The 27,995-nt window shown below is 36.9% G+C and overlaps 2 protein-coding genes across 2 annotated transcripts in view; one reads left to right on the forward strand and one right to left on the reverse strand.

Moving 5' to 3' along the window:
* LOC130217414 (C-Jun-amino-terminal kinase-interacting protein 3-like) overlaps positions 1-16,090 on the forward strand; it is a 54,598-nt gene extending 38,508 nt beyond the window's left edge. Inside the window, exons 18-27 of the mRNA XM_056449521.1 lie at positions 646-765; positions 859-939; positions 3,809-3,876; positions 3,958-4,106; positions 5,005-5,176; positions 7,364-7,477; positions 7,935-7,973; positions 12,009-12,170; positions 14,200-14,346; positions 15,413-16,090. Of these exons, the coding sequence (XP_056305496.1) occupies positions 646-765; positions 859-939; positions 3,809-3,876; positions 3,958-4,106; positions 5,005-5,176; positions 7,364-7,477; positions 7,935-7,973; positions 12,009-12,170; positions 14,200-14,346; positions 15,413-15,537 (1,177 nt within the window). The 3' untranslated portion in view covers positions 15,538-16,090. The remainder of the gene's footprint in view (positions 1-645; positions 766-858; positions 940-3,808; positions 3,877-3,957; positions 4,107-5,004; positions 5,177-7,363; positions 7,478-7,934; positions 7,974-12,008; positions 12,171-14,199; positions 14,347-15,412) is intronic.
* Positions 16,091-19,837: 3,747 nt separating this feature from the next.
* Positions 19,838-27,864, reverse strand: nme3 (NME/NM23 nucleoside diphosphate kinase 3). The gene is made up of 5 exons (XM_056450339.1): positions 27,756-27,864; positions 25,139-25,269; positions 23,138-23,239; positions 22,942-23,054; positions 19,838-19,999 (listed from the first exon to the last, which is right to left on the reverse strand). The coding sequence occupies exons 1-5, from the start codon at positions 27,799-27,801 to the stop codon at positions 19,882-19,884; spliced, it is 510 nt and encodes a 169-aa protein (XP_056306314.1). The 5' UTR covers positions 27,802-27,864; the 3' UTR covers positions 19,838-19,881.
* Between the last annotated feature and the right edge of the window lie 131 nt (positions 27,865-27,995).

The following is a 27,995-nucleotide window of genomic DNA, read 5'->3' on the forward strand; positions in this document are numbered from 1 at the left end:
GTGGGGATGTTAGTCATTGTATATATTCAAAATTAAATAGCAACTGTTAAATTGTATGTAGCAATAAATTTGTTTCAACAATTACAATTTATTAAAGGGATAAGTCACCCAAAAATGAAAATTCTGTCATCATTTACTCACTTTTCACGGTTTGTTCCATTAAACACAAAAGAAGATATTTTGAAGAATGTTGGGTACATGTAACCATTGACTTCCATAATTTTATTTTTCCTACTTTGGAGAATACCTTCCAATTTTTAAGACCTGCTGAGGACCATGTAGTTTTTTTATGTCTTAATATGGAAAGCCATGAAATTCATTAGGGTGTCCTAACTGACATGACTGTTTATATCAATGGTTTAGATATTCTGTTGTGAAAGCTAATCTACAATATAATGCTGTTGGTGTACATAATCAAAACCAGTATAGGTATTGTGTTAAGAACATGCTGACAATAAAACAATTTCTTTGTTTAGTTACTAGTGTGCTGGTCATAAATAAAGGCTTCAGATGACTTAAACCAGGGAGGGGAAAAGGACGTCCTATTACATCTCCATTACTGTCCAAATCAAACTTGAACACTTGCCTTTTGTGAATGCGTGTGTTGAATTGAAGCATGTTTAATTGTCTGTGTTGTTTGGTCAGTGAGCCTGGTGTGGCGAAGGAGAAAGTGTCCTCAGCGCCGGCAGACTCAGAAGAGGCCGCAGATGAGCGCGCAGGAACAAGTGCTGCTCCCACCATGTGGTTAGGAGCCCAAAACGGCTGGTAAGGCTGATTAAATCATTAGTTGCATTTTCATTTGATATAGTCTTAATTCCATCTCAGACATTATATGCATCACGTAAACTCTTTCCACAGGCTGTATGTCCACTCTGCAGTGTCCAACTGGAAGAAATGCCTCCATTCGATTAAGCTCAAAGACTCTGTGCTGAGTTTAGTGTAAGTGGATCCTAATGAAGCACGTGTCACTTTTAGTTTGGATCGATAGGATTGTGTAATGGTAATGAAAGCTGCTACTGTTCAACGAGAGTGTATTTATTTGAAGCAGATTACAGTAAAACAGTAATATTCTCAAATCCTGATTGTAATTTAACATTGTATTGTATGTCTGTGGCCACTATGGCCATGTCCACATGTACATGGTTATTTTTATAAACAAAGTTTTTCCGGTCTTCATCCACGTGAAGATGCAAAATGATGCACTCTCAAGGGTATGGCTAATCAACAGGTCGCAAATAAAGCCTTAGAATAAAGCAGTGTTGGCTAATCAAAAATAGAAAAAGAGTGCGTAAGATGATGTCAGGAGGTTAAAAACTTACGGTAACCAGAGTTTCTGAAAATCTTCTCCCTGGCCAGTAGGGATGGGTGATATTTTATCATTTACAATATACCAGTAAAAATTCTCCCCATGATAAAAAAAAATGACATATCACAATAACAGGGTGTTCGCGGGGTCTTAAAGTATTAAAAGTTCAATTATGAGAAAATTAAGACCCTTAATAGGTATTTAAAAAGTCTTAATCCTGTTTTACGAGGTCTTAAATGTTGCGTTGTCCAAAGTGTTTGACTCCCAAAAAAGCATAAATATATTTATTTTCCTTGATCCACGTGATTGGTTCGGGCTGGGGCGTGTCTGGCCGAGCTCCTCCGTCCGGGTGATGTCACATAATTTGAGAAAAACGCAGAAAGGTGATGTGATGCTCTCCACATTTTGCTAAACAGACGGCAAAATAGGGAAATGAAAGTTTGCATACTCCTGGTTGGAGAAAGACGAGTTTAAACCGTAGCTGAAGCCTGTCGCTAAAAACAACAGTGTAATTTTTTCTTTCAAGCTTTGTTTCTTCCAAGTTTATCTGAGTTCTGTTGCAGGGTTGTGCTCCATTGATTTATTTAACTACAACAGTTTATTAACAACTGTTTATTAAGTTAAAGGTTTGATACTGATTAGAACTTGAAGTGGCGATGAGGTCTTAAAATATTCTGAGAAGGTCTTTATAAAGTCTTAAAAAGATATTGAAATTACCTTTAGGATCATGCATGTACTTTGAATAAAACCTTTAATTGGTCTGTGAGTTATTATTATTATTATTAATTATTATTATTATTACTGTAGTAATTGTGCGATAGTTTTGCGTCTTTGAGCCTGTTTACAAACACTGATTTACTGACAATTTTTCACTCTAAATTCACTTGATAACACCAGTCGAGTGTTTTAAAATGACACATTTTTGTGACCAGACATTGTTTATTATAACAGAATGAATTAAAACATCCTATTTTAGGCTAGGTCTATTAACATTGCATGTTAAATATAGTTAATTCGTATAGCTTATTCTTATAAAATACCCAGGATGGCTTGAAGAACACAAATAATATTGCCACAAGCATTAGTTTTGCTATCACATTTGTTCCATTTGCATCATCTTTATCCTCTTTTCTGTCCTGCAATGATAGCTGACCATAGATGATGACTTTTTTCCTTCAATTATATGTGAAGATTGTGAGCGTCCAGTATAAAACAGAAATGACATTTCAATGTATGCTCGAGGTACAGACTCAATCTCTGCCCACTATCCTGCATTTACACTGCATTTACACTGCAGATCTTGATGGTCAATTCCTGCTTCCATCATCTTTTAAAAGTGACTCGTATCCGATTGTCTGCATTTACACAGCACACAGAAAAAGGCGCAATGATCCAGATAGTTTATGACAGAAAAGCTCTCATTTGTCCATATTCTTTTAATTGAGGCTTTTTTTTAAACCAGTAAAGATTTTAATGTCATGTCCATGGTGTGATTTATGCAATAGTTTTATATTAGTTTATATTGTTTACGTGGCAGATGCTGTGCTCATGCTCTCCTATTAACATGCTTAAATGTTTGTGCTACATGAGTATAAAAGCTTTTTTGTCCTAGTATATAACATTTTAGGTTTGGGACTCTGCTGAAGTCTTTGACGTCATTCTCTACAGTTTTTAATGGCGCGCGACTCATTGACAGGTGACAATCCAATCTACCTGCTTACACTCAGACATGAGGGCACAGATCCGATTCATATCAGTTAAATTTCCACATATGAACAAGGTCTGAATCTGATTTGAGTTAATTGGAATCCAAGTGAATTTTTTTTCTTGCTTGCACATACATGGATGGGCCATATCCCATCTATGTCACATGGGAGAAAACAAATCTGAATTGGGTCACTTGAACCATGCAGTGTAAATGCAGCATGTCTCAATGATGCACACTCATTTATTTCTAACCTGCTTCAGCAAATCTGCTTGTGTATTTTATATGATCCTGAAAAGCTTGGTTAGCTGCTTTAGCTCTGCAGGATAGCAGGCATTCATTCAGGAACAGGGTTGTGTGTGTGTGTGTGCGTGTGTGTGTGCGTGTGTGCGTGCGTGCGTGTAAAAATTAAAAAACATAAAAATGAATGCTTTTCTCTTAAGATGCAGGACTTTTTTTTTGTCTCTCAATGAATATGAATGATCGTCAATAATATTGTTATCACAATAAATATAATGAATTTTCAGTTTAAGTCTGTATCACCCATTCCTACTTGCTTGAGTTTTCGGAAAGCTTGTGTTTTAATCATCTGATACTGCATTTACATGTGGACAAATGACCAAACCGCGTTGAAAATAGCCGTGTTTGTTTGGACGGGGGCTAATACTAACAGTGTGTTCTAGTAACAAAATACTTTGTCAATTTTGATTTCTTGTGGACTTAATAACAAAAAAAAAACATCAACATTTACATGAAAAACAGTGAAAAATCTAAATTTTTGTCTCTTTGTGCTTCAGACATGTGAAGGGGAGAGTTTTGGTTGCTTTAGCTGATGGGACTCTTGCAATTTTCCACAGATCTGAAGGTAATTGATATATAAAAGCAGAACTGTCATGTATTATTTATTCCTGCCCTCTGTAACAACAACTGTGAACTGTAACCGCAGATGGACAGTGGGATCTGTCCAACTATCATCTAATGGATCTGGGAAGACCTCATCACTCCATTCGGTGCATGGCTGTGGTCCATGATAAAGTCTGGTGCGGCAACAAGAACAAGATCCATGTGATTCAGCCCAAGAGCATGCAGATTGAGGCGAGTTGAAGACAACACATCTTAAATCCACATCAATACCATCAGTTTCCATTCATCTGTTTTTATGCATATATTGCAAAAAAAAATGCTCAATGGAAACAGTAGGATGCGCATACATTTTGAAAATGCACAGAAATAAAACGAACTATCCGATAAGAGAAAATGTGCTTAAACAACAATGGAAACACATTTACAGAATACTTTTCAGTATATGCATCAAAAGACTCATGTGCTTTAGATTTAACAGAGATCACGTGATTACAAGAATGTGTGATACGACTCTATTAATGGACAAACTAGCGTACCAACCACATTATAAAGCATCTGAAATGTTGTTTTGTTCATTGTAAAATCCCTCAGCTAAAGTCTGTCATCACAGTGGTTGAGTATTATTACCTCCAGAACTGTTGTGCATTTGCTCTTTATTTAAAGAGTGTCTCGCACCTTCAAACTGCGCGTTCATTACATTTTGTCTTCTGAATGCGAACGCTGCTTTATTTATTAATGTTTATATTCTAGTTTTGCGCATAAACTATTGTGACAGCGGCTTTAGACTTGAGCATAAAAAACTCTATCATGCAGAACTGTGAAAAGGGGTGGGATAAAACAAGATGGTTAAAAAAGTGAGCGATTGTTCCATATTTTACATTTCTGGAGTTTTGTCTCACACAATCACGCAGGTTGTGATTGTCACCAAACTTGAACTTTAAAACGCAGCAACATGCGAAACCTGTCGGATGAGCTTGCGTATCAAATATCAGGTAGAAAGATTAAAAATACGGGAGAAATACAGGAACAGTATGGACTTAATTTGTGATCTATATTAAATCTACTTTGTATGGAAGGACAGCTATAGTCTCTGCACGGTGTCTTATTTCATTCTCTCTCCTTTATGCAGAAATCCTTTGACGCTCACCCACGCAAGGAGAGTCAAGTCAGGCAGCTGGCGTGGATTGGGGATGGAGTCTGGGTTTCAATCCGTCTGGACTCTACGCTGCGCTTATATCACGCTCACACACACCAGCATCTACAGGATGTGGACATCGAGCCTTATGTCAGCAAGATGCTGGGTAACACTTCTCTCTTTCAGCACTTCACATTAACACAATTGTGTTGAATTTTCTTTTAATTCATTCGAATTTTCCGCCAACTTATGCAGCACATGTTTTACACAGTGGATGCCCTTTCAGCCGCAACCCAGCATTAGGAAACATCCATAAACACCCTCTCACGCACATAGACTACGGACGGTTTAGTTTCTCCAATTCACCTGTACTGCATGTCTTTGGACCCTGGGGGAAACTGGAGCACCCAAAAGAAACCCACACCAACACAAGTAGAACTCCACACAGAAATGCCAACTGACCTAGCCGACACTCGAACCAGTGACCTTCTTGCTGTGAGGCAACAGTGTTAACCTCTGAGCCACCGTGTCATCCCTATTTTAATTTAATTTATTATTATTTAATTTTATTTGCTTTTTAAAAACATTTTTATGAATGCCTCTATTCAAACAATTTAGTAGTTTAGATTAGTGTAGTTTAATTGAATGGGTATTACTTCTCTCCTTCAGCGCTTCACATTAACACAAACACACATTTTGCTTAAAGATTAGTTTCGTACTGATGCTATAGAACATTTCAAATTTAGCTTGCCAAAATTATATGCTATTTTAGATTTTGAATTCATCTTATTTTATTTCAGCGGTGCTTCCAGTCAGACAAATCTAAAGATTAAACATTTAGAGACTTTATTTATTTATTTGTTCAAATTCATTACAAACTCAAAGTCTTTATTTTAATTTATTATTATTTTATTTACTTTTAAAAAATAATTTTAGAAATGCCTCTTCAAACAAACTCGAACCCTGAAGAGTTAGTGGTTTTTAGTTTAGTTTAGGTTAGTTGTTTGATTTGAATGGATAATATAAAAAAAAACTAATTTAATTGATTAATTTATTTATTTAGTTACCACTATAATAATGTTGTCATTTATTAATTAATTAATTAATTTGTCTTTACAATGTCCTTTAAAATCAGCTAAAATTAATGATCAGACAAAAATAACAAATCGAATAAAAACAAGATAAAAAAATAATTAAAAATCAAGATTTGTTAATATAAATGTCCGTGCGTGCGTGCGTATGTATATGCGTGTATATATATATATATATATATATATATATATATATATATATATATATATATATATATATATATATATATATATATATATATATATATATTGTGTGATATAAATAATTTACATTCTGCTGTCTGTGCTTGAGATTTTTATTTATTTGGAGTTGAGTTTAGAAATTCCTTAAAACTGAACATTTGGGGATTGCATCGTGTGTGAATTTATATATTTCTTTTTGAGAAAATCTTCCATTCAAAGAAACTCCATATTTAATTAAATAATTGGATTTACGTAAGTATATAGTTAACACTATAAAACAATTTTATGTGCAATAAGAGATTTTTTTTTTATTATTTAAACCTACTAATATTTTAAATTAATTACAATTTTATTTATTAAAGGGGTGGTCCAGAGTGTATTTTAAGGCTTGGTTGTGTTAATAAGTTGCAAAGCAATGTGTGCTTATGCTTCATTTGTAGAAAATCACTTTATTTTTTCCCAGTATTTCCCAGTTCCTCTGAAAGACCTGCCCTCAAGAGGCTCTGATTGGTCAGCTAACAAAATGTGCTGTGATCCACGTCACCTGGAAGCTGTCCTTTGTCAAATGCTAGCTATATATTTTTTATAATTCTCGGGAACATAATTAAAATGAAACTGTAAGCACTTCTCTCTTTGTGTCGTGTCCTTTGGAAGCCCAAAAACAGAAACAGAACAAGCTCTGTGGAAATAGCAGCGTTTGGACGGCATTTTAGCTTTCTCTGCTGTATTACATTCACTCTGGCCACGGCCCTTCGCTGTGTGGGGTGTATACACGTGGTGAATCCGTGTAACCTGAAGTGTTTGTGATCTCACTAGCCTGAATATATTTTTTGTAGTTCCCAAACTTTGTTCGATGTAGGCTTTGCTAAGCTAACTCTGTAAAAGCCAATGTCTCCCTTTGCATTGAACTATGAGTGTGTTATATTCAGAGATGTTGTTCACACAGCTACATTACACATCTACTAAAGCTTAAAATATGATATCGTTGTGGACCACCCCTTTAACATTACATTTTGTAATCGACCGCTAGTTGCAATAGAATTATTTGACAACCTGCTGTCTTTGACTGTGATCCACAGGTACAGGAAAGTTGGGCTTCTCTTTTGTCAGGATAACGGCCTTGCTGATTGGAGGAAACCGATTGTGGGTGGGCACAGGAAATGGTGTCATCATCTCAATCCCCCTCACTGAAAGTAAGTCTCAGCAGTGTTTACATGCAGACGCTATTAAAGGTTAACACCTTCCCTGTTCATCCAAACCCTTTTTCATTTCCACCCAGCACTGAACTCCTGTCATTGGTTTATTTATACTGGTTACTTCTGGTTTTGTGATGGACTGCTGAGTCAGCCTGAGGCTGACTAAGCAGTCAAACACAAAATTATTCATACCCCAGGGGTCAGCTAAGCTAGTAAAGAAGCTTGGATCTCATTAACTCTCCAGTTCATTGGGTTCCTGGATTAACCTGCAACCTTTAATGTCATCATCCCAGATCACTAACCACTGGGTCAACATCCTAAAAGCATTAATTAGCCAATGAAGCTCCTCTTGTCTTCTCCTCCTCCACTCCTCTTTTTGTATTGTTCCTCTCTCTCTTTTGTCTGATGAGTGTTGCTCTCTCGTCCTGCTTTGTTCCTCTTCCTCCTCCTGTAGCCGTAGTACTTCACCGAGGCCAGCTGCTGGGATTGAGGGGTGAGTGTGAACCCTGACCACTGTCATTCTTGCAGCATCTTTTGTTGTTTTTCATTTATCTTTCAGTTTTGCTTATTGTGAATGAAGTATGTTCACTGTGCATTGCTATCTTTATTATTTTATTATTGTTTATTTTGTTTATTTGTTGTGGTCATTTTTTACATTTTATTTTGTAGTAAGAAAGAAAGTTATAGATGATATCGCCATATTTCCTAGATAAGTGAAATGTCATTTGTTTTATTCTGTAAACTGCAGATGAGGGTTTTTTTTTATTTAAAATGAAAACGTTATCATTTAGAGCTTTTTCATAAAATAAAAACAAAAAAGTTTTAGGAATTCAATTGTGTTGTGTTGTCAAATGTTTGAAAAATCCTAACTTTTTTCTTTAACGATATTTGGTGGAAATACAGATTTTGTCCAGAAATTGTGCGTTTTTCTTTTCCTGATGTTTATTTTATTATTATTATTTTTTTTTTTTGTAGTGGGAAAATCAGAGAAATTTGCGTTTCTGTCTGGTTCTTGAATCTGATTGGCTAATAGCCGTGCAATATTCTGCCTGTAACAGCACTCGTCCAGCCTTTTTTACCCTTGTGTATTATCCCCCCCCACAAACAGCGACAAGCTTGAGGACACTACAATTTGACAAATATTGCAGCTGTTGGGCAACATAATGTACTTTTGAGGCTTTTTTAGTCGAGAATGTAGTTGTTTAGATAGCAACTATGCAGTTTATTTATAAGGATAGTGCCTATTTTAAATATTTATTATTTCTGAGAGATAGCGTGTCGGCGGCCGTTAGCCTGTCATACTGAGCAGAGAAAAGACTCTTGACAATGTTCATCCACATGATGGCGACAGAGAGCGCATAATAAGCCCTTATGCTGCGTTCACACCAGATGCGGAAGAAGCATCAAACGTGAGTGATTTACATGTTAAGTCAAAGCAAAGAACTGAATAGACAACCTGTGGTGCGAATGACGCGATTTGCGTGGATGAAGCGGTGCGAGTTGAGCATTTTGTCTGATTGACACAAATCGCTCGAGTTGTAAAATTTTAACTTCAGCGGACATTCGTGCCGCGTTAACCAGTCAGGAGCTTTCTCTTGTAGGGGCGTGATTATGACGTAGCGCCTGTTGTTGGTGTCCTGGGAGGGAAACTCTCCTGCAGACACCGAACAACAGTTCATTAAACTAGCCTCGGCTCAGTCTGAAGCGCGGCTGAAAGGCTCTATCATCCAGGTACAGTTTCTGGAGGAGTTTATGAGCTCACAGAGCTGGGTGCACCTCAGAATGGATCTTGTGGACTCAGACATGGCTCCAAACAGATCAACACATAAACACAGCTATTCTCCAGCCATTTAGCAACAAAGCTAGAGTCACCAGGCAGACAGAATCCAAGTCTATTGTGAAGTGAATTTGAAGCGCGAATGAAGAAAATATGATGCGAGTAAACTATTTACACACCAATAGTGTGATTTTATCCGTGCGTGCTACATTTGGTGTGAACACAGCATAAGCGGCTAAAAGAAGCGTCATTTCTAACTACAGCTGATCAAATCATTATTTAACCGGTAAATGGCTTTGAGTCGATCTTTCTTTTGTATGTTGTAGTGCTGTGTTTATACCATATAACTGAAGTGTATTGAGCGTAAGATGGGACTAATTTTGTGTGTTGGCCGCTCTTTGTATAACCATGAGTTACTTTTTGGTTGGCCATCTGTTGGTTTCTAATGAGTCTCCTGTTTTTGTTCCTGAAGACTAGTTCTTCAGGACTAAAAAGAAAGAAAGAAGAAATGCCCGCATGTGTTTAGCGTTTTTCCTTATCACAAACACAACAGTAATCTAGTAGTGATTGTCTTGCGTTGGCTTTTTCAGGGTTAATTATTGTGATCTCCCAGTTGCAACAGAGAAATACTGGGAAGTCTCTGTAGACTGATGGCTTTTCATGCTGTTCAGCCTTATAATCTTAAAATGTAAGCAAAATGTGAGTAAAGTGATGTTGGTGAATTAGTAACGGTTTCTTCTTTTCTGACGTCAGCTGCAGATGTGAATGAATGGTGGAAAAAAGTAGTTCCTCTTACAAAAGGATTTTTAGATTTTCCATGTTTGAATTTCTTTTTTATATACACTATAATGCCGTCAAACTGTTGTATAAATGCAGTACGCAGTATCACACTCATAGCAGTGCGATGTGGCTGTATGTCATCATTGGTGGGGGCAGTAAGGCACCAATATACTGGTGCCAATATACTGGTGCCAATATACTGCCACATCGCACTGCTGAGTGTGATATATATTTATATATATATATATATATATATATATATATATATATATATATATATATATATATATATAAACAACAGTGTGATACAGTAATGTTTTTCAACCAACTTAAGAAATTAATATATAATCTACATATCATTTTTAAATATGTAGTATTTTTTGAAACCTTAGTCTTTAATTTGTCTCATCGTTCACTAAAGTGTATTTCTATCCATTTTCTTTGGAGAGAAATAAACACAATAAATATTATGGGAACATTTTATAGATCAAAATTGCTGTATTTCCCAGTACTGGGTTGCAGCTGGAAGGGTATCCGCTCTATAAAACATGTTGGATAAGTTGGCGGTTCATTCCACTGTGGTGACCCCTGATGAATAAAGAGACTAAGCTGAAGGAAAATGAATGAGTGAATATTGCTGTATTTCCAAGTTATTTTTAAGTAAAATATAAATTTAGTTTTATTTTGTGGACTACTGCTGACATTTTTCTTATTAAAAATAAAAATATCATTTAGATTAGATTTTTCATAAAATTTATAAAAAAGTGTTAGAGTTTCAGGCATTTATATTACATTTTTAACTTAATGTAAAAAAAAGAAAAAAACAACATCAGTGTTTGGTACAAAAAACAATTCTTTAAAAGATTTTTTTCTGTAGTCATGTAAATATATAAATCCACATATGTTTGTCAGATAAATCTCAACATTCTCAAAATATCTTAAAAAGATAAACTCATTTCACTAACTGTTAGATTGTTTCCCCAAAAACAAATAGAAACAATGATTAAACACCTAGGTCTTCTTTTAAAGGTGCTGTATGTAAGTGACTCTTCTTAAGCATAAAAAATACTATAATATGTTATAAATAAGAAAAACATGTCAAAGTGAACATTCTTTGTTAATCTGAAAACAATACTGAAGTCAGTTATTCTGCTTTGAACATGTGTGTTATGTGTCCGATTGACAGTCTTTGTATTGGTTCTTTTAACCCACCCAATGCCAGTTCAGTCAATTATATTTCAGCACCCCGGGTTGCCTTGATGGAAAACAGAGTATTTCAGTCATGAAGGCTCTCATACCTTGCGCTTATGACCGAAATACGACCTCTGGTGGACAGTATCAGACTCTAAAATGAGATGCAGGTTCCACATGAGGTTATTAATTAGCAAATGAGTGTAAACATTAGGTGTGCAGGTTACATAGTAACCCTGTGTCCTAACAACACGCTACGTGACCAAAATTAAAGTGAAAATCAATTTGGCTCTTTGCACCTGATAAAACATGACAGAAATGTAAATACAAGCACAGAATAGTGCACTTACTGCACTTAGCAAAATGGTAAGGTTTGTAATCTAATTACAACATATTAAACCTCTTTGACATTATTAAATGTACATGCTGAATCACTGATATGTGTTGGTTTTGAGTCTCAGTTCTGAAGTTCAATTTCAAACGGTTTATTTTATTTTCAAGATCTGCAGCTGCTTTCAGTAGTATGACAATAAATGTCATGTGAAATGGCATTCAAACTCACATTGTTAGGAATTTTCTGTTTGTGCTTGTCTTGTATATCAGTTTATCATCAAGTTTATTTTACATGTGGTCATTTCGTTGCCTTTATGAACATCTGTTTGCATGCTGTGAACTCTTAATTGTTTTCCTCTGGCATTTTCATGTATTCATTTACACGCTGACAGTCCCAGAGCTTCTAGACATTCTGCTTTCTAATTGGTGGACTCTGCTCTCTTGCAGCCAATAAGGTGTCGCCTACATCATCAGGAGGCGTTATCCATGTATATGCAGATGACAGCACCTCAGAGAAGAGCAGCTTCATCCCGTACTGCTCCATGGCACAAGCGCAACTCTGTTTCCATGGTCACAGAGACGCCGTCAAGTTCTTTGTGTCAGTGCCAGGTTAGTGTCTGTACTGTCCTCATTTAATAGAAATATATTGCAATAGTACTGATAATACATACAACAAACAAGTTAGTATACCTTAATCTGTTGTTAGTACATTTCTAGCATAAATAGTTAGCATTTTAGCATGTTTTAGCATGACTTAGCATGCATTTAACACTGCTAACATGCTTTAGTAGTATATTGTTAACATGTAAGTAAAATGTTTCAAGTTTGTTAGTTTTAACACTTTGATAACATGTTTCCAGCTTGATTTAGCAACTGCTAACATATTTATAGCATGACTTAGCACATGTTTAAAGCCTGTTTTAGTACATTTCTAGCATGACTACACAACAAATGATCTGTTAATGTGCTCTTAACATGTTTTGTAGCACGACTTAGCACACATTTAACACTGTTAGCGTGCGTTAATAGTATATTGTTAAGCTGTAACTAACATGATTTAACAGTTTTATCACTTTCATAACATGTTTCTAGCACGATTTAACATGGTTAGCACATTGATGTTTGTTTAACACTAATGGCATTATTTGACTTTGAGTTTCAAACAAGGTTTAAGCTGACCATGTTTTAACATTTCTTGCATGATTTATACACTAACACTAATTGATACACTAACATTTTCTAGTGCTATTTAACTTTGATGTAGCACACCACTTGTATAATTGAACACTCTGCTACAGTGACTTCCAGTAAATGTCTTGCATGTTTCTAACATGTTTTAGCACATTGATAGCTTGTTCAGCATGTTTTTGTTGCCAATAATATTTCTATTATTTAGAATTACTTAATATACAGAAGTTAGTACAGTGTTTTAGTACATTTATAGCTTAACTTAGCACTGCTTGCATGCAGTAGTAGTATACTGTTAACATGTACCTAACATTATTCAAGACCATTAATATTTGAACACTTTGATAGCATTACATTTCTAGAACTGCTAAATTGTTTCTAGCATGACTTTGCACACATTTAAAGCCTGTTTTAGCACATTTGTAGCATAACTAAACAACTAGTTATGTTAATCTGATGTTAATTACCATGTTTTAACATTTCTTGCAGGATTAATACACCACTAGCAATTTCTAGCGCTATTTAACACTTTGTAGCACGTCGCTTGTATAATTAAACACTCTACTACAGTGACTTAGCACTCGTCCAGTAAATGTCTTGCATGTTTTTAGTATGTTTTAGCATTTTGATAGCTTGTTTCTAGCATGATTTAACATTGCCTGCATGTTTTTATTGCTAAAATTGTCGATTATTTAGTATCACTTAACATACAGTTAGCTAGCATGTTTTAGTGGATTTCTAGCATGACCACACAACTAATAACATGTTAATCTGCTCTTAACATGTTTATAGCATGCCTTAGTCATGCTAGCAATGTTAAATGTGTGCTGAGCACATTTAACACTACTACTATGCTGTAGTAGTGTATTGTAAACATGTAACATGATTTAAAACTGTTCATGTTTTAGCATTTGATAATATTGCATTTCTAGCATGATTTAGCAACTGCTAACATGTTTCTAGCCTGATTTAACACATTGATGACATTATTTGACTGCTGGCATTCTGTAGTGTGTTAACATGTTTCAAAGTTCAAGCTGTTACCATGTTTTAACACACCGCTAGCATTTTTCAAGCACAATGTAACAAAACTGGTTTTTAGCATGTGGATTTCTGGTACACTGCTGTGTGGAATTAGCACTCTGACAGCATGTTGTTGTAGTGTTTTTTTTTTGTATTATTTAACACTATCATATATATTGTAGCAATTTTCTGTGATAATTTAACACTCTGCTAGCATATTTCTACAGTGATTGATTTAGCACATTCTCATCATGTTTTTGCTATAATTTTGCATGTTTTTGCTAGCCTTTGCTAACGGAAGTTAAGTGTCCTTTTTTTTCCCACATCATGATGTACATCTAATTGAAATTTCTTCCTGAAATTAGAAAAATGTAGGACGGTGCATGATATAGTTCTTTTAAACGATATGATGTTGTGTGTTTTTCAGGCAATGTGTTGGCCACCCTGAACGGCAGTGTGTTGGACAGCCCATCGGAGTCTCAGGGGTCCTCAGCCCCGGCAGAAACAGAAGCGCAGAGTCTTCAGAATGTGCTGGTGCTCAGCGGAGGCGAGGGTTACATTGACTTCCGCATCGGTGAGAAGCAAAAACAAACAACACAGGCTAAATTAGCATGCATGATTGTCGATCACATGCTAGTGTTTGTACATTATCATAAGACTATTCAGGTGCAGTTATGTAAGTATTTAAGAGTGCACATAGATACAGCTCTTATATGAGACACTCATGCAAATTGGAAATGAGGGGAAAAACTCCACCGAAGGCTTCATTTTTTGCATAGATTGTGGTTTTATAGTGTTGATAAGACAATCATGTATCTTTTTTTATCAGTCTGTATTCGAGAGTGCTATCAGGTATGGTTTATCCACATGGTATTGTAATCTTACTGTAAATTTGAAATAAAAAATATTTCATATTGTCTGAAATGGCATAAAACTAAAAACCTTTACCAGCACTCTACGAGCAATGCACTTTAAATGAAGCAAAAAGCAATCCATCTCATGTACTTTTCCCATGTTATGATCTCTTACCCTCCGGAAGAAGACACAGAATCCTTCGATGCAAGTGGAATAGCCTCAAAAACTTATTCCAGTGTCAATTAGACTGTTTTGACACTAACAAAGACACAAGACATGTCACTCGTATAGTTTTGAATGGGAAACAGTGTAACGATTAATATGGCAAATGAAGCCCCGCCTTCTAGTACAGAAGCCAATCATCGATCGCTATAGGCTGACAGTTCTCCAGGGGAGGGGCTTGGACCAGACAGGTGTTTCTGCAGATTTTGAACGCTTAGAATTGAAACTAAGAGAGAGTTGTGGTTTAATTTTATTGGTGAATCCTGATATGAAATTGAATCGTAAGCAATTTTGGAGAGTTTGATGTTTCCCAATTCAAACAGAATGCCTGAGCATACTGCCCGAGAGGCACTTCAAAGATGGCCGCCGAGTGAAATGACTTACCTTAAAGGGACTTTGTCACTAAACAGTAATGCACATGTCTCTATGTATGTGTTTTATGTGTATGTTTTTAGTTCTTTTCTGTATCAGGCTATGCTGAAACGCTCATGAATCCCCAAATAATTCTTAATAAATCTTAAAGTATACAAACAACATCTAATCCTAACTGACATGTTTCTCAGGTGACGGTGAGGATGACGAGACGGAGGAAGCAGACGATGATGAAGCTCCTCAGATGAAGCCAGCCTTGTCTAAAGCAGAGAGGAGTCATATCATCGTCTGGCAGGTTTCTTATGTTCCAGAGTGATTTAAACAAACACCTCCTGCCTGTACCCCCACCCCCTATAAATCCCCCCTCGTCCCAAAGACAAAGTATGAGTCCTTTCTGTAACTATGCCCCAAGCTCCGTAACAACCACGGCCTTGTAACTACCCCCCTTTAAACTCTTATATTGACCCCATTAGCCTGTATTTTCCTCAATTATAACTACCTTCAATCCACCTCGTAACGTTCCCTCCAAAAACACACACAAAGATCAAGAACTTCCTGCATCTTACTACTGAGTTCAAATGAAATGCATATAAACAGCTTAAACCAGAACCAAAACTAAGTTCCTGAAAGAACTACCCAGTTGGTTTTTCTTCTTGCCAAATAACCCTGACCTTTATTTGTACAGTCCCTCAGCACACAACTCACTGAATCAGGAGATCATTCTGGAAACACTGGTGTACATGTAAACGAGAGCAAAACCAAAAGGAGAGCTCAATATGTAAATACTGCGTTGAATCATGTGCACTTCAGAGAGAGAGATGTGAAGCAATAGATGAGGATGATCAAATGAATGGTCAGGATTGGCTGGAAATCTTAGCACAAGACCAAAACATGCCTTCAAGTGTCGTTTAAAATAATGTAAATTTAAAGGGATCGTTCATCCCAAAATGAAAGTCTGGCATCATTTATTCACCATCAAGTTGTTCCAACCCTCTATATTTCCACCTGTTAAATAAAGGAAGATAACTGTAAGCATGTCAGATTTCGGCATCCATTTAATGCTGTCGTTGGATAAAATAAAGACTAAGGCAGTAAATGGCTGATGAGAACTGTTTGGTTTCTGACAGTCTTCCAAATATCTTCCTTTATATCCAATACATTTATACAGGATTGGAAGAAATGTGAGTAAATGGCAGAATGTTGTTTTTTTGGGTGAACTATCCCTTCATTTCTTTTAAAGCAGGGGTGGCAAACTCTGTAGTCTGCATAGTTTAGCTGCAACACTGCTCCTGCACACTTACCTGTAGGTTTCAAACAAGCCTGAAGGACTTGATCAGGTGTGTTTAATTAGGATTGGAACTAAACCGTGCAGGGTTGCGGCCCTCCAGGAACTGAGTTTGACACCTGTGTTTTGAAGCATCTTGGCTTTAACCCCAGTTGCAGCGCTTTATTTATTGTTCCACCTCAGTGAGTTGTGTGCTGACTGGATCTGCTGCCTTCCCTCTGGGATAGTGAGCATGAGGTAAACGGCTGAAAGCTGAAGCCTTTGATTGGCTGTCGGTCTGACAGAGATGGACGTCCCGCCCAATCGCCTTGTATGTAAATCATCACTCTGTGTTCTCTGTGTGGTATTAAGTATTAAGAAATAAACGTTTATGTGCTGAATATGGCTGTCTTCAGCGCCATCATTTAATAAAACGCTTTCATCGTTTTATGTCGCTTGAAATACTCTAGCTCAGTGTTTCCCAACCACAATCCTGAAAGACCACCAGCTCTGCACATTTTCCATGTCTCCTTAACCTGATTCAGATCATCAGCTCATTGGCAGACTGAAAGACCTGTTACAGGTGTGACACACAAAGGAGACATCTAAAACATGTAGTGCTGATGGTCCTCCTGGAACATGGTTGAGAAACACTATTTGACATGCAGAAAACAGTAATTATTGTCCTTTTTTTCTGTTGTCCACAAGATATTTTGAAGAAAGCTGGAAACCAGTCAATTGTTACAGGTTTTAGTGGTATCCATAAAATTTGAGGTCTCCATAATCCTGGACCAGACCGTATCCTGAGCAGATGCTGTGGTGGTCATGGAGGAGTGGAGACTGAGACTTGAGTCCTGAAAGACCATCTCATGAGCCAGTCTGAACACCCGCCAGTGACCTACTTACACCTGCAGTTTCTCCACGATGGACGTCCAGCGCCTAGACTGTGGCTCTGCACAAGAAGTTTGGCCAGAGGAGAAATGGTCGTGCCCAACTGAGCCTGGTTTCTCTCAAGGTTTTCTTTTTTCTTTCACTTTCGTCAATTGGTCAGGGTGTCCGCTGGGTCTTAAAATGTCTTAACTCTCCAAAAAGTTTAGGCGTTAAATTTACTGAAATGTGTTGTAGGTCTTAAATCTTTTTTTTGAACAGGTCTCAATTTTCCTCTGTCATGTATAGCTACCCAATCTGGCCAACACCCATCCAATCAGGGCTTGACATTAACACCTGCCAAATGCAGGCAGGTTTCAGCTGTGGCAGGTTAGACAGCTGCTCCCACTAGCCGCTTTGGCTGGTCTCAAATAATTTTTAAATTGCCAGTGTTAGTTCGTCAATTAGAATTTTAGGTTATGGTCGTTTGTCAATATCCGGGCAAATGTGATCTTAGAATCAAGAAGCAGCACGACTGATAAAAATAACTGTTTACATGAGCAAAAGAAAGCTGGAGAATACCGAACGAGAGCATGATCATGCGTGAACACCCTCACTCACTGACGAGGGCTTTAGTGTCACGGACAGCTGATGTTTTTCACATGCTTAGTGATTTTTATTATGCTTTAAATGTCGTCTTTTACAATAACGTTACTTTAATAGATTAACTCTCCATTTATCTATAGTTACCTGGTGATCTGGGACCTTTAGCCTGGACAGGTACTGCGTATAGTTTTAGATGTATGACAATCATTGTTTTTAAATGTCAATTGTTTTTTTTAAGAACATTTTTGTTTCCGCTCAATTTTTTTTTAGCTTGTTTTTACACATTAGTTAAAAATTGTGGCAAGGAAATCATTAGTTTAGTGTGGCCAGAGAACAATTTGGTAAATCCTTAGTGTTGAGCCCTGAAAAGTCCTGTGAAATTCAATGCGACACTATAAAACCATGGTCCATTTGCTCATGCTCATTGAGCTAGCTCATACATAACACAAATTTAATGAGGCATGTGGACAACACTAAATTTAAATCAAGTCATTTTAGCATGTCAAAGTCAAATTTATGCACATGAAATATATTTTCCCAAGAACAAAATTGTGGCTAGTAAAGTTGGAAAACTACTTGCCACAGTGGCTGGTGAAAAAAAAAAACTAATGTCAAGTCCTTGCATCCAATCACCAACAATCCATCTCAGTAAAACTTAATGTAACTTTTAACTCTATTTACCATCATGGTAAACTCCTTAAGGTTTAGCGCTGTCTGAGTTTAACTTTTCATTCATAATGGTCTTTAAAAGTCTTCAATTTATTTTGCTGAAACCTGCAGCAACCCTGATTGGTGAAGTTTGTTCCTTGCCGCTTGCTTGGTTTAGGACTTGAGCTGTGCATCAGTGGATTTGCTCTTCAGTGTTTGGACTTTCAGCAGTGAAAATTAAACCACACTGAACTGAACTAAACTCTGAAACTGTCAATCCAGTTTTCAGTTTACTAGAACTTCTATGTGAAGCTGCTTTGACACAACCTACACAGGAAAAGCGCTGTAGTAATGAAGATGAATTGAGTTGAACATGAAAGAAAAACAAATCATGGTTTCAGCCACTGAAGTGTTCAAACTTATTTTTGTGTGAACGGCCCCTTTAATTGTAGTTATAAACTAAGAATTTACACTAATAACTTGATTTATTCCCTCTTTTTAGTAAATGATGGCCTTGTTTAATAGTTATGATTTAACCAACGAGGGAAACAATGCAATACATTTGTATAAAATGTGCTAAATGTATTACCAGGTCAATATTAATTTGTGGCAAGGACATTTAGTTCCCCTCTGTGTGAGGTTATGAACCAAACATTTCATTAAAAAAAATCATCTTACCAAGCTCAAACTTTTAAACAGTAGAGCAGAGTTTTAGTTTGCAGAAATAATGTATTCAAAGACAAAGTGAGAGTAATAATTTATTAAAGTAAGGCGGCCTTTGGTCAAATGAGTTCCAACCACTAAAACAAAGCATTATGTGATATTCAAGTCAGTTTTTCAGAGCGTGCTGGCTCTTCCTTCATTATTGCTTGCTTGAGTCTAATTAAGTCTTGCTTAATAAATGTAGCTTTTTCTCTTTTTCATAGTGCATCAAGATGACAAACATGTCAATATCAAACGTTGGATTTAAAAAATGTAAACAGTGTCTTTCAGATGGCTGTAAACACTTTAGTGCAGGATTGACCAACTTCCTGAAAATGCTAACTAAGCTTAAATACGTTTACAAAAGCAGCAAGTAAGCCGCACATTCAAGCTTGACCAATAATTGGTTTTCAGTTCAATTACCTTGTTAACATAAACGAGCATTTCCCCTCTGTTTTTTTATATTTTGGTACATGGCTTACGCAGCGCTGACTTTGATAAGCACCTATCAGATGAAGCTGTGTGTGTGTGTGTGTGTGTTTGATGATGAACAAGAGTGTTAGATGATTGATTTCAAGCATATATCCAGTGCTGTCCACACTCTTCATAGCAGAACAGCTCATGATCCTCAAACCACAGGGAGATTTCCCGAGCAGCACTTTCAACCGAGTCACTGCCGTGAATCACATTCCTGCACACAAGCAAAACAGAACAATTCATGCAAATACTACAGCCAGAAATAAACAGTCATACAACACAGGCCAAAATAATATTTCTCCAGCGATCAATCTATCTGACAGAAGCATTTTCAACATTTGATTTAACTAATTACTAAAGTCTTGGCCAGGATATCAGTTCATATTATTCTACAAGATACTGACACCACATTCCTCCCTCAGAGATCAGAGCCATCTTTAACATATTGAATGTGTGCAATACATGGACGATTAATGAATTGTAGGAAATACACCATAAAATTTCAAACTAGTTTTTAATACCTTTTAAGCTAAGGTTTGACTAAGTGATTTTTATCAGAGGTTGTATTTGACATATAAGACTGACTCATAGTTCTTAGCTCATACTGTAGATGAAGACCCCACTCAGTGTTCTGCAAAATAACCTCGAACTGTAGGACATAATGTGCATCTGGGAAGTATTCATAGCGCGTCACTTTCTTTTAATGTTAATGCTTATTCCAATATGGATTAAATTCATTTATTTCCTCAAAATTCTATAAAAACTACCCCATAATGACAACATAAAAAAAAAAATTTTTTTGACATTGTTGCAAATTTGATAGAAAAAAATCTAAAGAACCACATGTACAGAAGTATTCATAGCCTTCGTGGTGAAGCTGTAACTTGGGCTCAGGTACATTGTCTATATACACCTGTCTATATAAGGTCTCACGGTTGACAGTGCATGTCAAAGCACAAACCAAGCATGAAGACAAAGGAATTATCTGTAGACCTCCGAGACAGGATTGTTACAAGACTGTTGAAGGTTACAGAAAAATTTCGGCTGCTCTGAAAGTTCCAGTAAGCACAGTGGCCTCCATCTTCTGTAAGTGGAAGATGTTTGAAACCACCAGGACTCTTCCTAGAGCTGCCCAGCCATCTAAGCTGAGTGTTCAGGGGAGAAGGGCCTTAGTCAGGGAGGTGCTCAATAACCCAATGGTCACTCTGTCTGAGCTCCAGCGTTCTTCTGTGGAGAGAGGAGAACCTTACAGAATGACAACCATCTGTGCTGCAATCCACCAATCAGGCCTGTATGGTAGAGTGGCCAGACGGAAGCCACTCACCACCTGGAATTTGCCAAAAGGCATCTGAAGGACTCTCAGACCATAAGAAACAAAATGCTCTGGTCTGATGAGAATAAAATTGAACTCTTTGGAGTGAATGCCAGGCGTTACGTTTGGAGAAAACCAGGCACTGCTCATCACCAGGCTAATACCATCCCTACAGTGAAGCATGGTGGTGGCAGTATCATGCTGTGGGGATGTTTTTCAGCAGCAGGAACTGGAAGACTAGTCAGGATAGAGGAGAAAGATGAACGCAGCAATGTACAGAGACATCCAGAATGAAAACCTGCTTCAGAGTGCTCTTGACCTCAGACTGGGGCGACGGTTCATCTTCAAGCAGGACAATGACCCAAAGCACACTGCCAAAATATCAATGGAGTGGCTTCACAACAACTCTGTGAATGTTCCTAAAGTGGCTCAGCCAGAGCCCAGATCTAAATCCTATTAAACATCTCTGGAGAGATCTGAAAATGGCTGTACACCGTCGCTTCCCATCCGACCTGATAGAGCTTGAGAGGTACTGCAAAGAGGAATGGGCAAACATTCCCAAAGACAGGTGTGCCAAGCTTGTGGCATCATATTCAAAAAGGCTCTAATCTGTTCTAATCTGAACTTCTGTTCAGGTTCTTTATTTTAATAAATTTGCAACAATTTCAAAAACTCTTTTTTCACATTGTCATTATGGGGTATTGTGTGTAGAATTAAGAGGCTGTAACATGAAAAAGTGAAGCACTATGAATACTTTCCAGATGCACTGTAGACCTTGATATTTGCCAAATTTTTGCCAGGAAAAGTAAGCGTTTTTATCAAATTTATTATCATTAAAAATCTTTTCCCCCTTGTGTTTGGTTTTTATTTTTATTTATTTTTAATGAATTGTTTTGGACAAAAAAGCCTTTGTTGCTGAAAAGGAATTAAATAAATATATAGACAAGGTTAACCATTCAGCTTAAATTGCAATTTAAATGCTTAACTAGGTAAGTCATTGGACAACAGTGTTTTTTCTGTAGCTAGTTTAGAAAAAAATTTAAGGGGGCTAATAATATTGACCGTAGCAATTTTTACATTAAATAATACATATACTTTTTAAAATTCCAGACTTTCTTCAGAATATATTAGGAAATGGTGTTCCTTCTGTTGAACATTACTTGGGGAATATTTGAAACATTATTAATCTTACGGGGGGCTAATCATTTTGTCTTCAACTGTTTCTATCCATTTATATTCTGATGTTCAGAGAAAACTAATATTTTAAACTAATTAATCCACAAAAGAATTATAAACGATAAAAGAAAACACTTTACAATAAAACCCCATTAGCAAACATTATCAATCATCAACAGTGAGTAAAAGACAGTATTTCATTACAGAAGTTAAGCTAATTTTCACTTAAGAAATACTCAAGTTTTCAGCTCCATTAAATAAAACCAGTTCTGATTTCAAAGAGTTTTAAAACATTAACTAAGAAATTCAAAACACCAAAGTGTAGCAAGTTCTTTACAAGTAGGTTTCATTTGTGTCTGCATAATTTAACCAGTGAAGCCTGACTGTATCAACAGACATATAAACAATTTTAAAATCAAAGTCCTGTGCATGTCTTAGGACAGATTAACATGAGAATATTTATGATGCTGCATCTCATGTTTTATAGAAGTATTCTGTGTGAACAGCTCCTAAAGTTAATAGATAATTCATTAGTATTTATATCCGTTTATTTGTATCTAGTAGCAGTCACACATTCATCTATTATCCATGCATCTATTAATCCTCCATGCATTCGTCTTCTATCCTCAGTGCATCCATCTAAAGCATGCGCACACACACACACTAACCTGCCCACTTCCACACAGTAGTCTCCTCTGATAGTGCCTGGCAGAGAGTCTGCTGGGTTTGTCTCCCCAAGCATTTTTCTGGCGGTCTTCACCACATCCAGCCCCTGCCAAACCTAACAAAACAACAACAAAAGGCTCTAGATGCAAACGCTGGGAATGCAGAACTTTTGGATGATGTTGATGATGATGACCTTACCATTGCAACAATGGGTCCAGAGCTCATGTATTTGACCAAGCCGTTGTAGAAAGGTTTCTCTCTCAGCTCCCAGTAATGCTGTCTGAGCTGTGCCTCTGACGCCTACACGAACACAACATCTTAATACACAATACATTATCCATCTATCCATCTATGGTGACCCTGCACCACAAACAAGTCACGAGGGGCAATTCTTATGAACTTGAGATGCGAAAGCTGAATAAATAAGCTTCCCACTGATGTATGGTTGATGATAGGACAATATTTGGCTGAGATAAAGCTGTGAAAATCTGAAATCAGAATATTGAGAAAATCATCTTCAACCCTCTGAGTGCTGTTGAGGATGATTTAGTCCCCTCTGGGGTGATTTTGAGCCTTTATTCAGCCACAACTTTCTCTGTCTCTCAGCAAACACAATGATTTTGGTGACAAATCTTATTTTGAGGAAATGCTTTGAAAATATTTCAAAAATTCAACTACACTCTGGGCAAACTGACCACCCTTTCGGTATGTTGGGGGCTGTTTTTGCCCCATTGACTTGAAAAGTAAAGTTGACCCCCCCTACCCACCACAAAACGTCAGCAAAACACTCATTCATTTGTGCTGTTTTGGTTTTTGAGATATTAATATAATATTTGCAGGTCACTCAGCTGTCACGCAGCCCACCTCGATACACTTAATTCAGCCCAAATATTCTAAAATATTACACACGATGATTTAATAACAAAAAACTCTATTAACCGAGATTATTTTGGACAAATTTGGAGCATGTCAGGGGTGGAGGTGTGGGAGGGGGCTGAGTGACTGCTAAAATAATGACCTACAAATGTTACTTTAATAGCTCAAAAACCAAAACAGCACAAACGAAAATGTCTGCAACCCAAACCAAGCACAAACGTGTGAGATAATTCGGGGGGCATTTGGATTTTGAAGCGTGTCGGGGAGGGGGTTGTGACGTCACCGCTCGTGTGTAATATTTTAATAACAGAAACAGCACAAAGGGAACTTTAACAGCACAAAGGAATGAGACTATTTTGGATAAATTTGCAGCATGTCGGGGGGGCTGGTGACATCATCGCCTATAATTAAATGTGCAATATTTTAATAACAGAAATAGCACAAATGGAACTTTGCTGACGTTTTGTGTTGGGTGGGGGGCTAACTTCACGGAGGTCATTGACTTCCATTATAAATGAGATTATTGGATTGCAAAGCCATGACAGCATATAATCATGCATTGTTGATTGTTGCTGGTTTTCCCTGATGGGAAGAGGTTACATTTATCATTTTTACTGTTGATCATCAGCTGTCTTCCATATGGAGTATAGTGTGTCCTTTGCACAGTTATATTGATATGTTTGAGAAAATCTAAAGAAGCAGCTCGGCTCTCAAAACATAGTAAACACAGTAAGTGTATTTATGCGCGCACTCACTATAATCTGCTGTTTTACTCCACAGAACTCCATATAAAAGCCAGAAACTTTGTTTGCACAGGTTTATTTAAAGGAGTTAATGCTGCCAACTGATAATCATCAGTAAAAATGACAAATCTGACCTCTTCCCAACAGAGAAAACCACCAACAATCAAGAATGGAGGATTATTTTGGTCATTAAATCTCATTATAATGGAAGTCAATGGAGTAAAAACATCCACGAACATTCAGTAACAAAAGGGTAGTCATTTTGATTAGTACACATTAGATACAGTTATCCAAATTAAGCTCTTAGCAATGCATATCACTAATTAAAAACAAGGTTTTAATATATTTACTGTAGGAAATTTACTAAATGTGGATGTTTACTAAATATTGTAATGATTTTTGGCACTAAAAAAAGGTAATTTTGACTCACGCAACGCATTGATGGCTTTTCCTACAATAACATGTATATTATATGCAATCTTATTCACAACTTTACATTCGTTTTCTTGTCCATTGTCACATATCACTGCATGTATATCTTGCTGAGAGCTCAGTGAAGTTGCTGTTTTAGTGTTCTCACCTGCAGGAGCTTCATGCCGACCAGTTTGAAACCTTTGCGTTCGAAGCGGCGGATGATTTCACCCACCAGTCTGCGCTGAACTCCATCCGGCTTCACTGCTAGGAACGTGCGCTCGTTTGCGCCAGTCCAACCTGCAGGAAACACACCAAATCAAACCCTTTTAAAAACAGCAATGAATCCTGAAGTATTTTTGTCCACATAGGGACTTTTATAATAAAGCATTTGTCAAAGCATTACAAACCAGAAAGCAAAGTAAAAAGAGAATCACAACATCTGAGATGAAGCCAAGTAGTTTTTGATAAGTGGACAAAATGACAAAGACTGTGAACTTAATAATAATGAAGAAATCTAGTCAATGCTTTACAATAATGCTACATTAGTTCATGTTAACACCCAATGAACAATACATTTATTACAACATTTACGTGCATTCTGTATACTGACTCTATATTAATGAGCTTTGGATTTTATTAATGCATTAGTAATGCCGCACAAGTGTTGTTCACCTTTAGTTCATGTTAATGAATAGATTAAAGGTGCCCTATAATGACAATCTGGGTATACCAAGGCATAGTAGAATAATAAAAGGTCAGTATAAGAAAAAAGGGCATACTGTGAGCCTCAGACGCCACTGTTTCCTCGTTTTCATTTGTAAAACCCTGGTGGACACCGGCCCAATCAGAAGACAAAACAACAAGAGTAAGAGACTCACGGACCATGCCCTCCACATTTGCATGTCTGCCAAATTTGAGTAATTCATATAAAACCTGACGAGCAGACCAGTCATCAAGCGCTGAGATCATTAATATGCACACCGCAGGCTGCGTTTGAGAAGTAACGTTTTCTAGAGACAACAGTGATGTTTTTAAGCGTGTTTATTGTGAAATTTGATGCATATGTTTCAGTTTAAATGTCATCTGTTCTTGCAGAGGTTGATATTAATTCCTGGTTGTGTTTTCTTTGACTGTAGCTTCAAAAAACAAAGAGATACACCTCCATCACTCTCCTTTGTCAGGTTTAATTATAATTTATCCTTTATCCACAACAGATCCGGTGAGCAAAATAGGTTAAAAGTTACTCTGGGTTTATATTAGTCCATCATGCTGTGTTTGCGTGTCTGTAAGCAGCACGTCAGAGCTCATTAATATTCATGACACAATCCATATATGGTCAATCATGGACCTTTTGATTCTATGGGTATTTTATGAAGTAACAAATGTGCTTATAAAACTGTTTCTGGAGATTTTACTTAACTTTTATTTAACTTACAGAAGCCATAAACCTACTATGTAAATATCAGAGAACAATTAAACTAAGCAAACCAGTGCAGAATATAGTACCTTTAACTAGCAATAACAAATGGAACTTTATTTTAAAGTGTGACCGAAATCTAAAACTTTTCACTGAATTTTGTTGTAGAAAATATACATTTAAGATTTGATTAGCTAAATATGAACATATGATAAGACTGAGAGTTTCCAAAAAATGATTTTCCAAAAATATCTAATGGGATAATATGGTGAAGATTTCTTTGCTGTGATAAGTTGAAAAAAATTAAATCCAACAAACAGACACCCCAAATAAATACCTGCATTTCAAAATAGATCTTAAAACTGCAGAAGAAGAAAAAACAACATAGCACATGTCAGTTTAATATCCTATATAATACCAATGCAATGAACCTCTTATAAGCTCTCGTCATCAGCCTGCACAGGTCACAAGCATAATCAAAGGTGAATCAGAGCAGGTTTATGTACGTGTTAAAGTAACACTTTTAACAATGAATACGACTATGATTAATGTAGTATTTAAAAATAATAGAATTTTACATACAGAAGGAGTCCATATTAATATTAGCACACCGTCTCTGCTCGAGGAGCCTGCAGTGAAGACTCCACAGATCAAATAATTATAGATTCATTACAGTAAGCGCAGGTGTTTTCTGCATACCTGACTCAATAATCCTCGCGTGTTTTGACGCTAAATCCGCGAGCTCTTCGGCGTCAGATAATGACCTTTTAGAGTCCATTGTGTGTGTGTGCGTGTGTGTGTGTGTAGGTTTCTCGCGCTAAACGGCGCCTCAGCTGACCAATCACAGACGAGTACCGCGCATATAATTACCAATAAGCCAATCACACGAACGCAAGAGCCACCATTAATAAGATCAAGCCAAGAACATGGAGAAAACTCTCTTGTTAGTATGTATTCATTATTTAAAGATTATGAGTCTTCAGGTTAAAGAACAACCTATAAGGCGACTTTATTAACAGTATGTCAGGAGTAACGAGACATTAATAAGATATGACGCCAACTAAACCTACTTATGCAGAGCAGTGACGCGAAGGGGCCGCATGTTAAAGTGAAATACTTCAATTAACGTTAGTGCATGCTGCTGTTATTTCTGTTCTAAAGCACTGAAACAACTTGGGAGTCACCTAAACGTAGTTATATGGACGTACAAAACAAACTACATAACATACATCTGGGTCTGGGTAGTTGACGTTAGCATAGCAAACAATAAGAACAAAGCTTCTGACATGAGCATCTTGACGCATACCATCACTTCATATTGAGTTAGCAAATGAAACATATTGGGCTCCTTAAAGAGACAACTTACCCGGCTTGAAGATGTTCGCAAATATCGTTAAGCAAAGTATGATCATCTTCTCCGTGCAGGAATCCTCAAGAGTTTTCGGCAGAAAGGAGGAGGAGACGAGAGCGCGCGCTGATGATGACTGTCGCTAGGTGACATGCGGATATGAGACGCGCACGCGCACTACATAGAAAACACATATATTCAGGGCTTTTCCAAAATTCTTCTCGTTTTTGTGTTATGTTTGGCGTTTAAGCATCAAAG

This window comes from Danio aesculapii, chromosome 3, assembly GCF_903798145.1.
Source record: "Danio aesculapii chromosome 3, fDanAes4.1, whole genome shotgun sequence".
Classification (NCBI taxonomy): domain Eukaryota; kingdom Metazoa; phylum Chordata; class Actinopteri; order Cypriniformes; family Danionidae; genus Danio; species Danio aesculapii.

Excerpts from the sequence above, each read along its gene's own strand:
- nme3 (XM_056450339.1), bottom strand. The coding sequence starts at position 27,801 with ATGATCATACTTTGCTTAACGATATTTGCGAACATCTTCAAGCCGG. Across the intron at positions 25,270-27,755 it reads TGCGAACATCTTCAAGCCGG|GTTGGACTGGCGCAAACGAG; the intron begins GTAAGTTGTCTC and ends TGTTTCCTGCAG. Across the intron at positions 23,055-23,137 it reads CTGGACCCATTGTTGCAATG|GTTTGGCAGGGGCTGGATGT; the intron begins GTAAGGTCATCA and ends TTGTTTTGTTAG.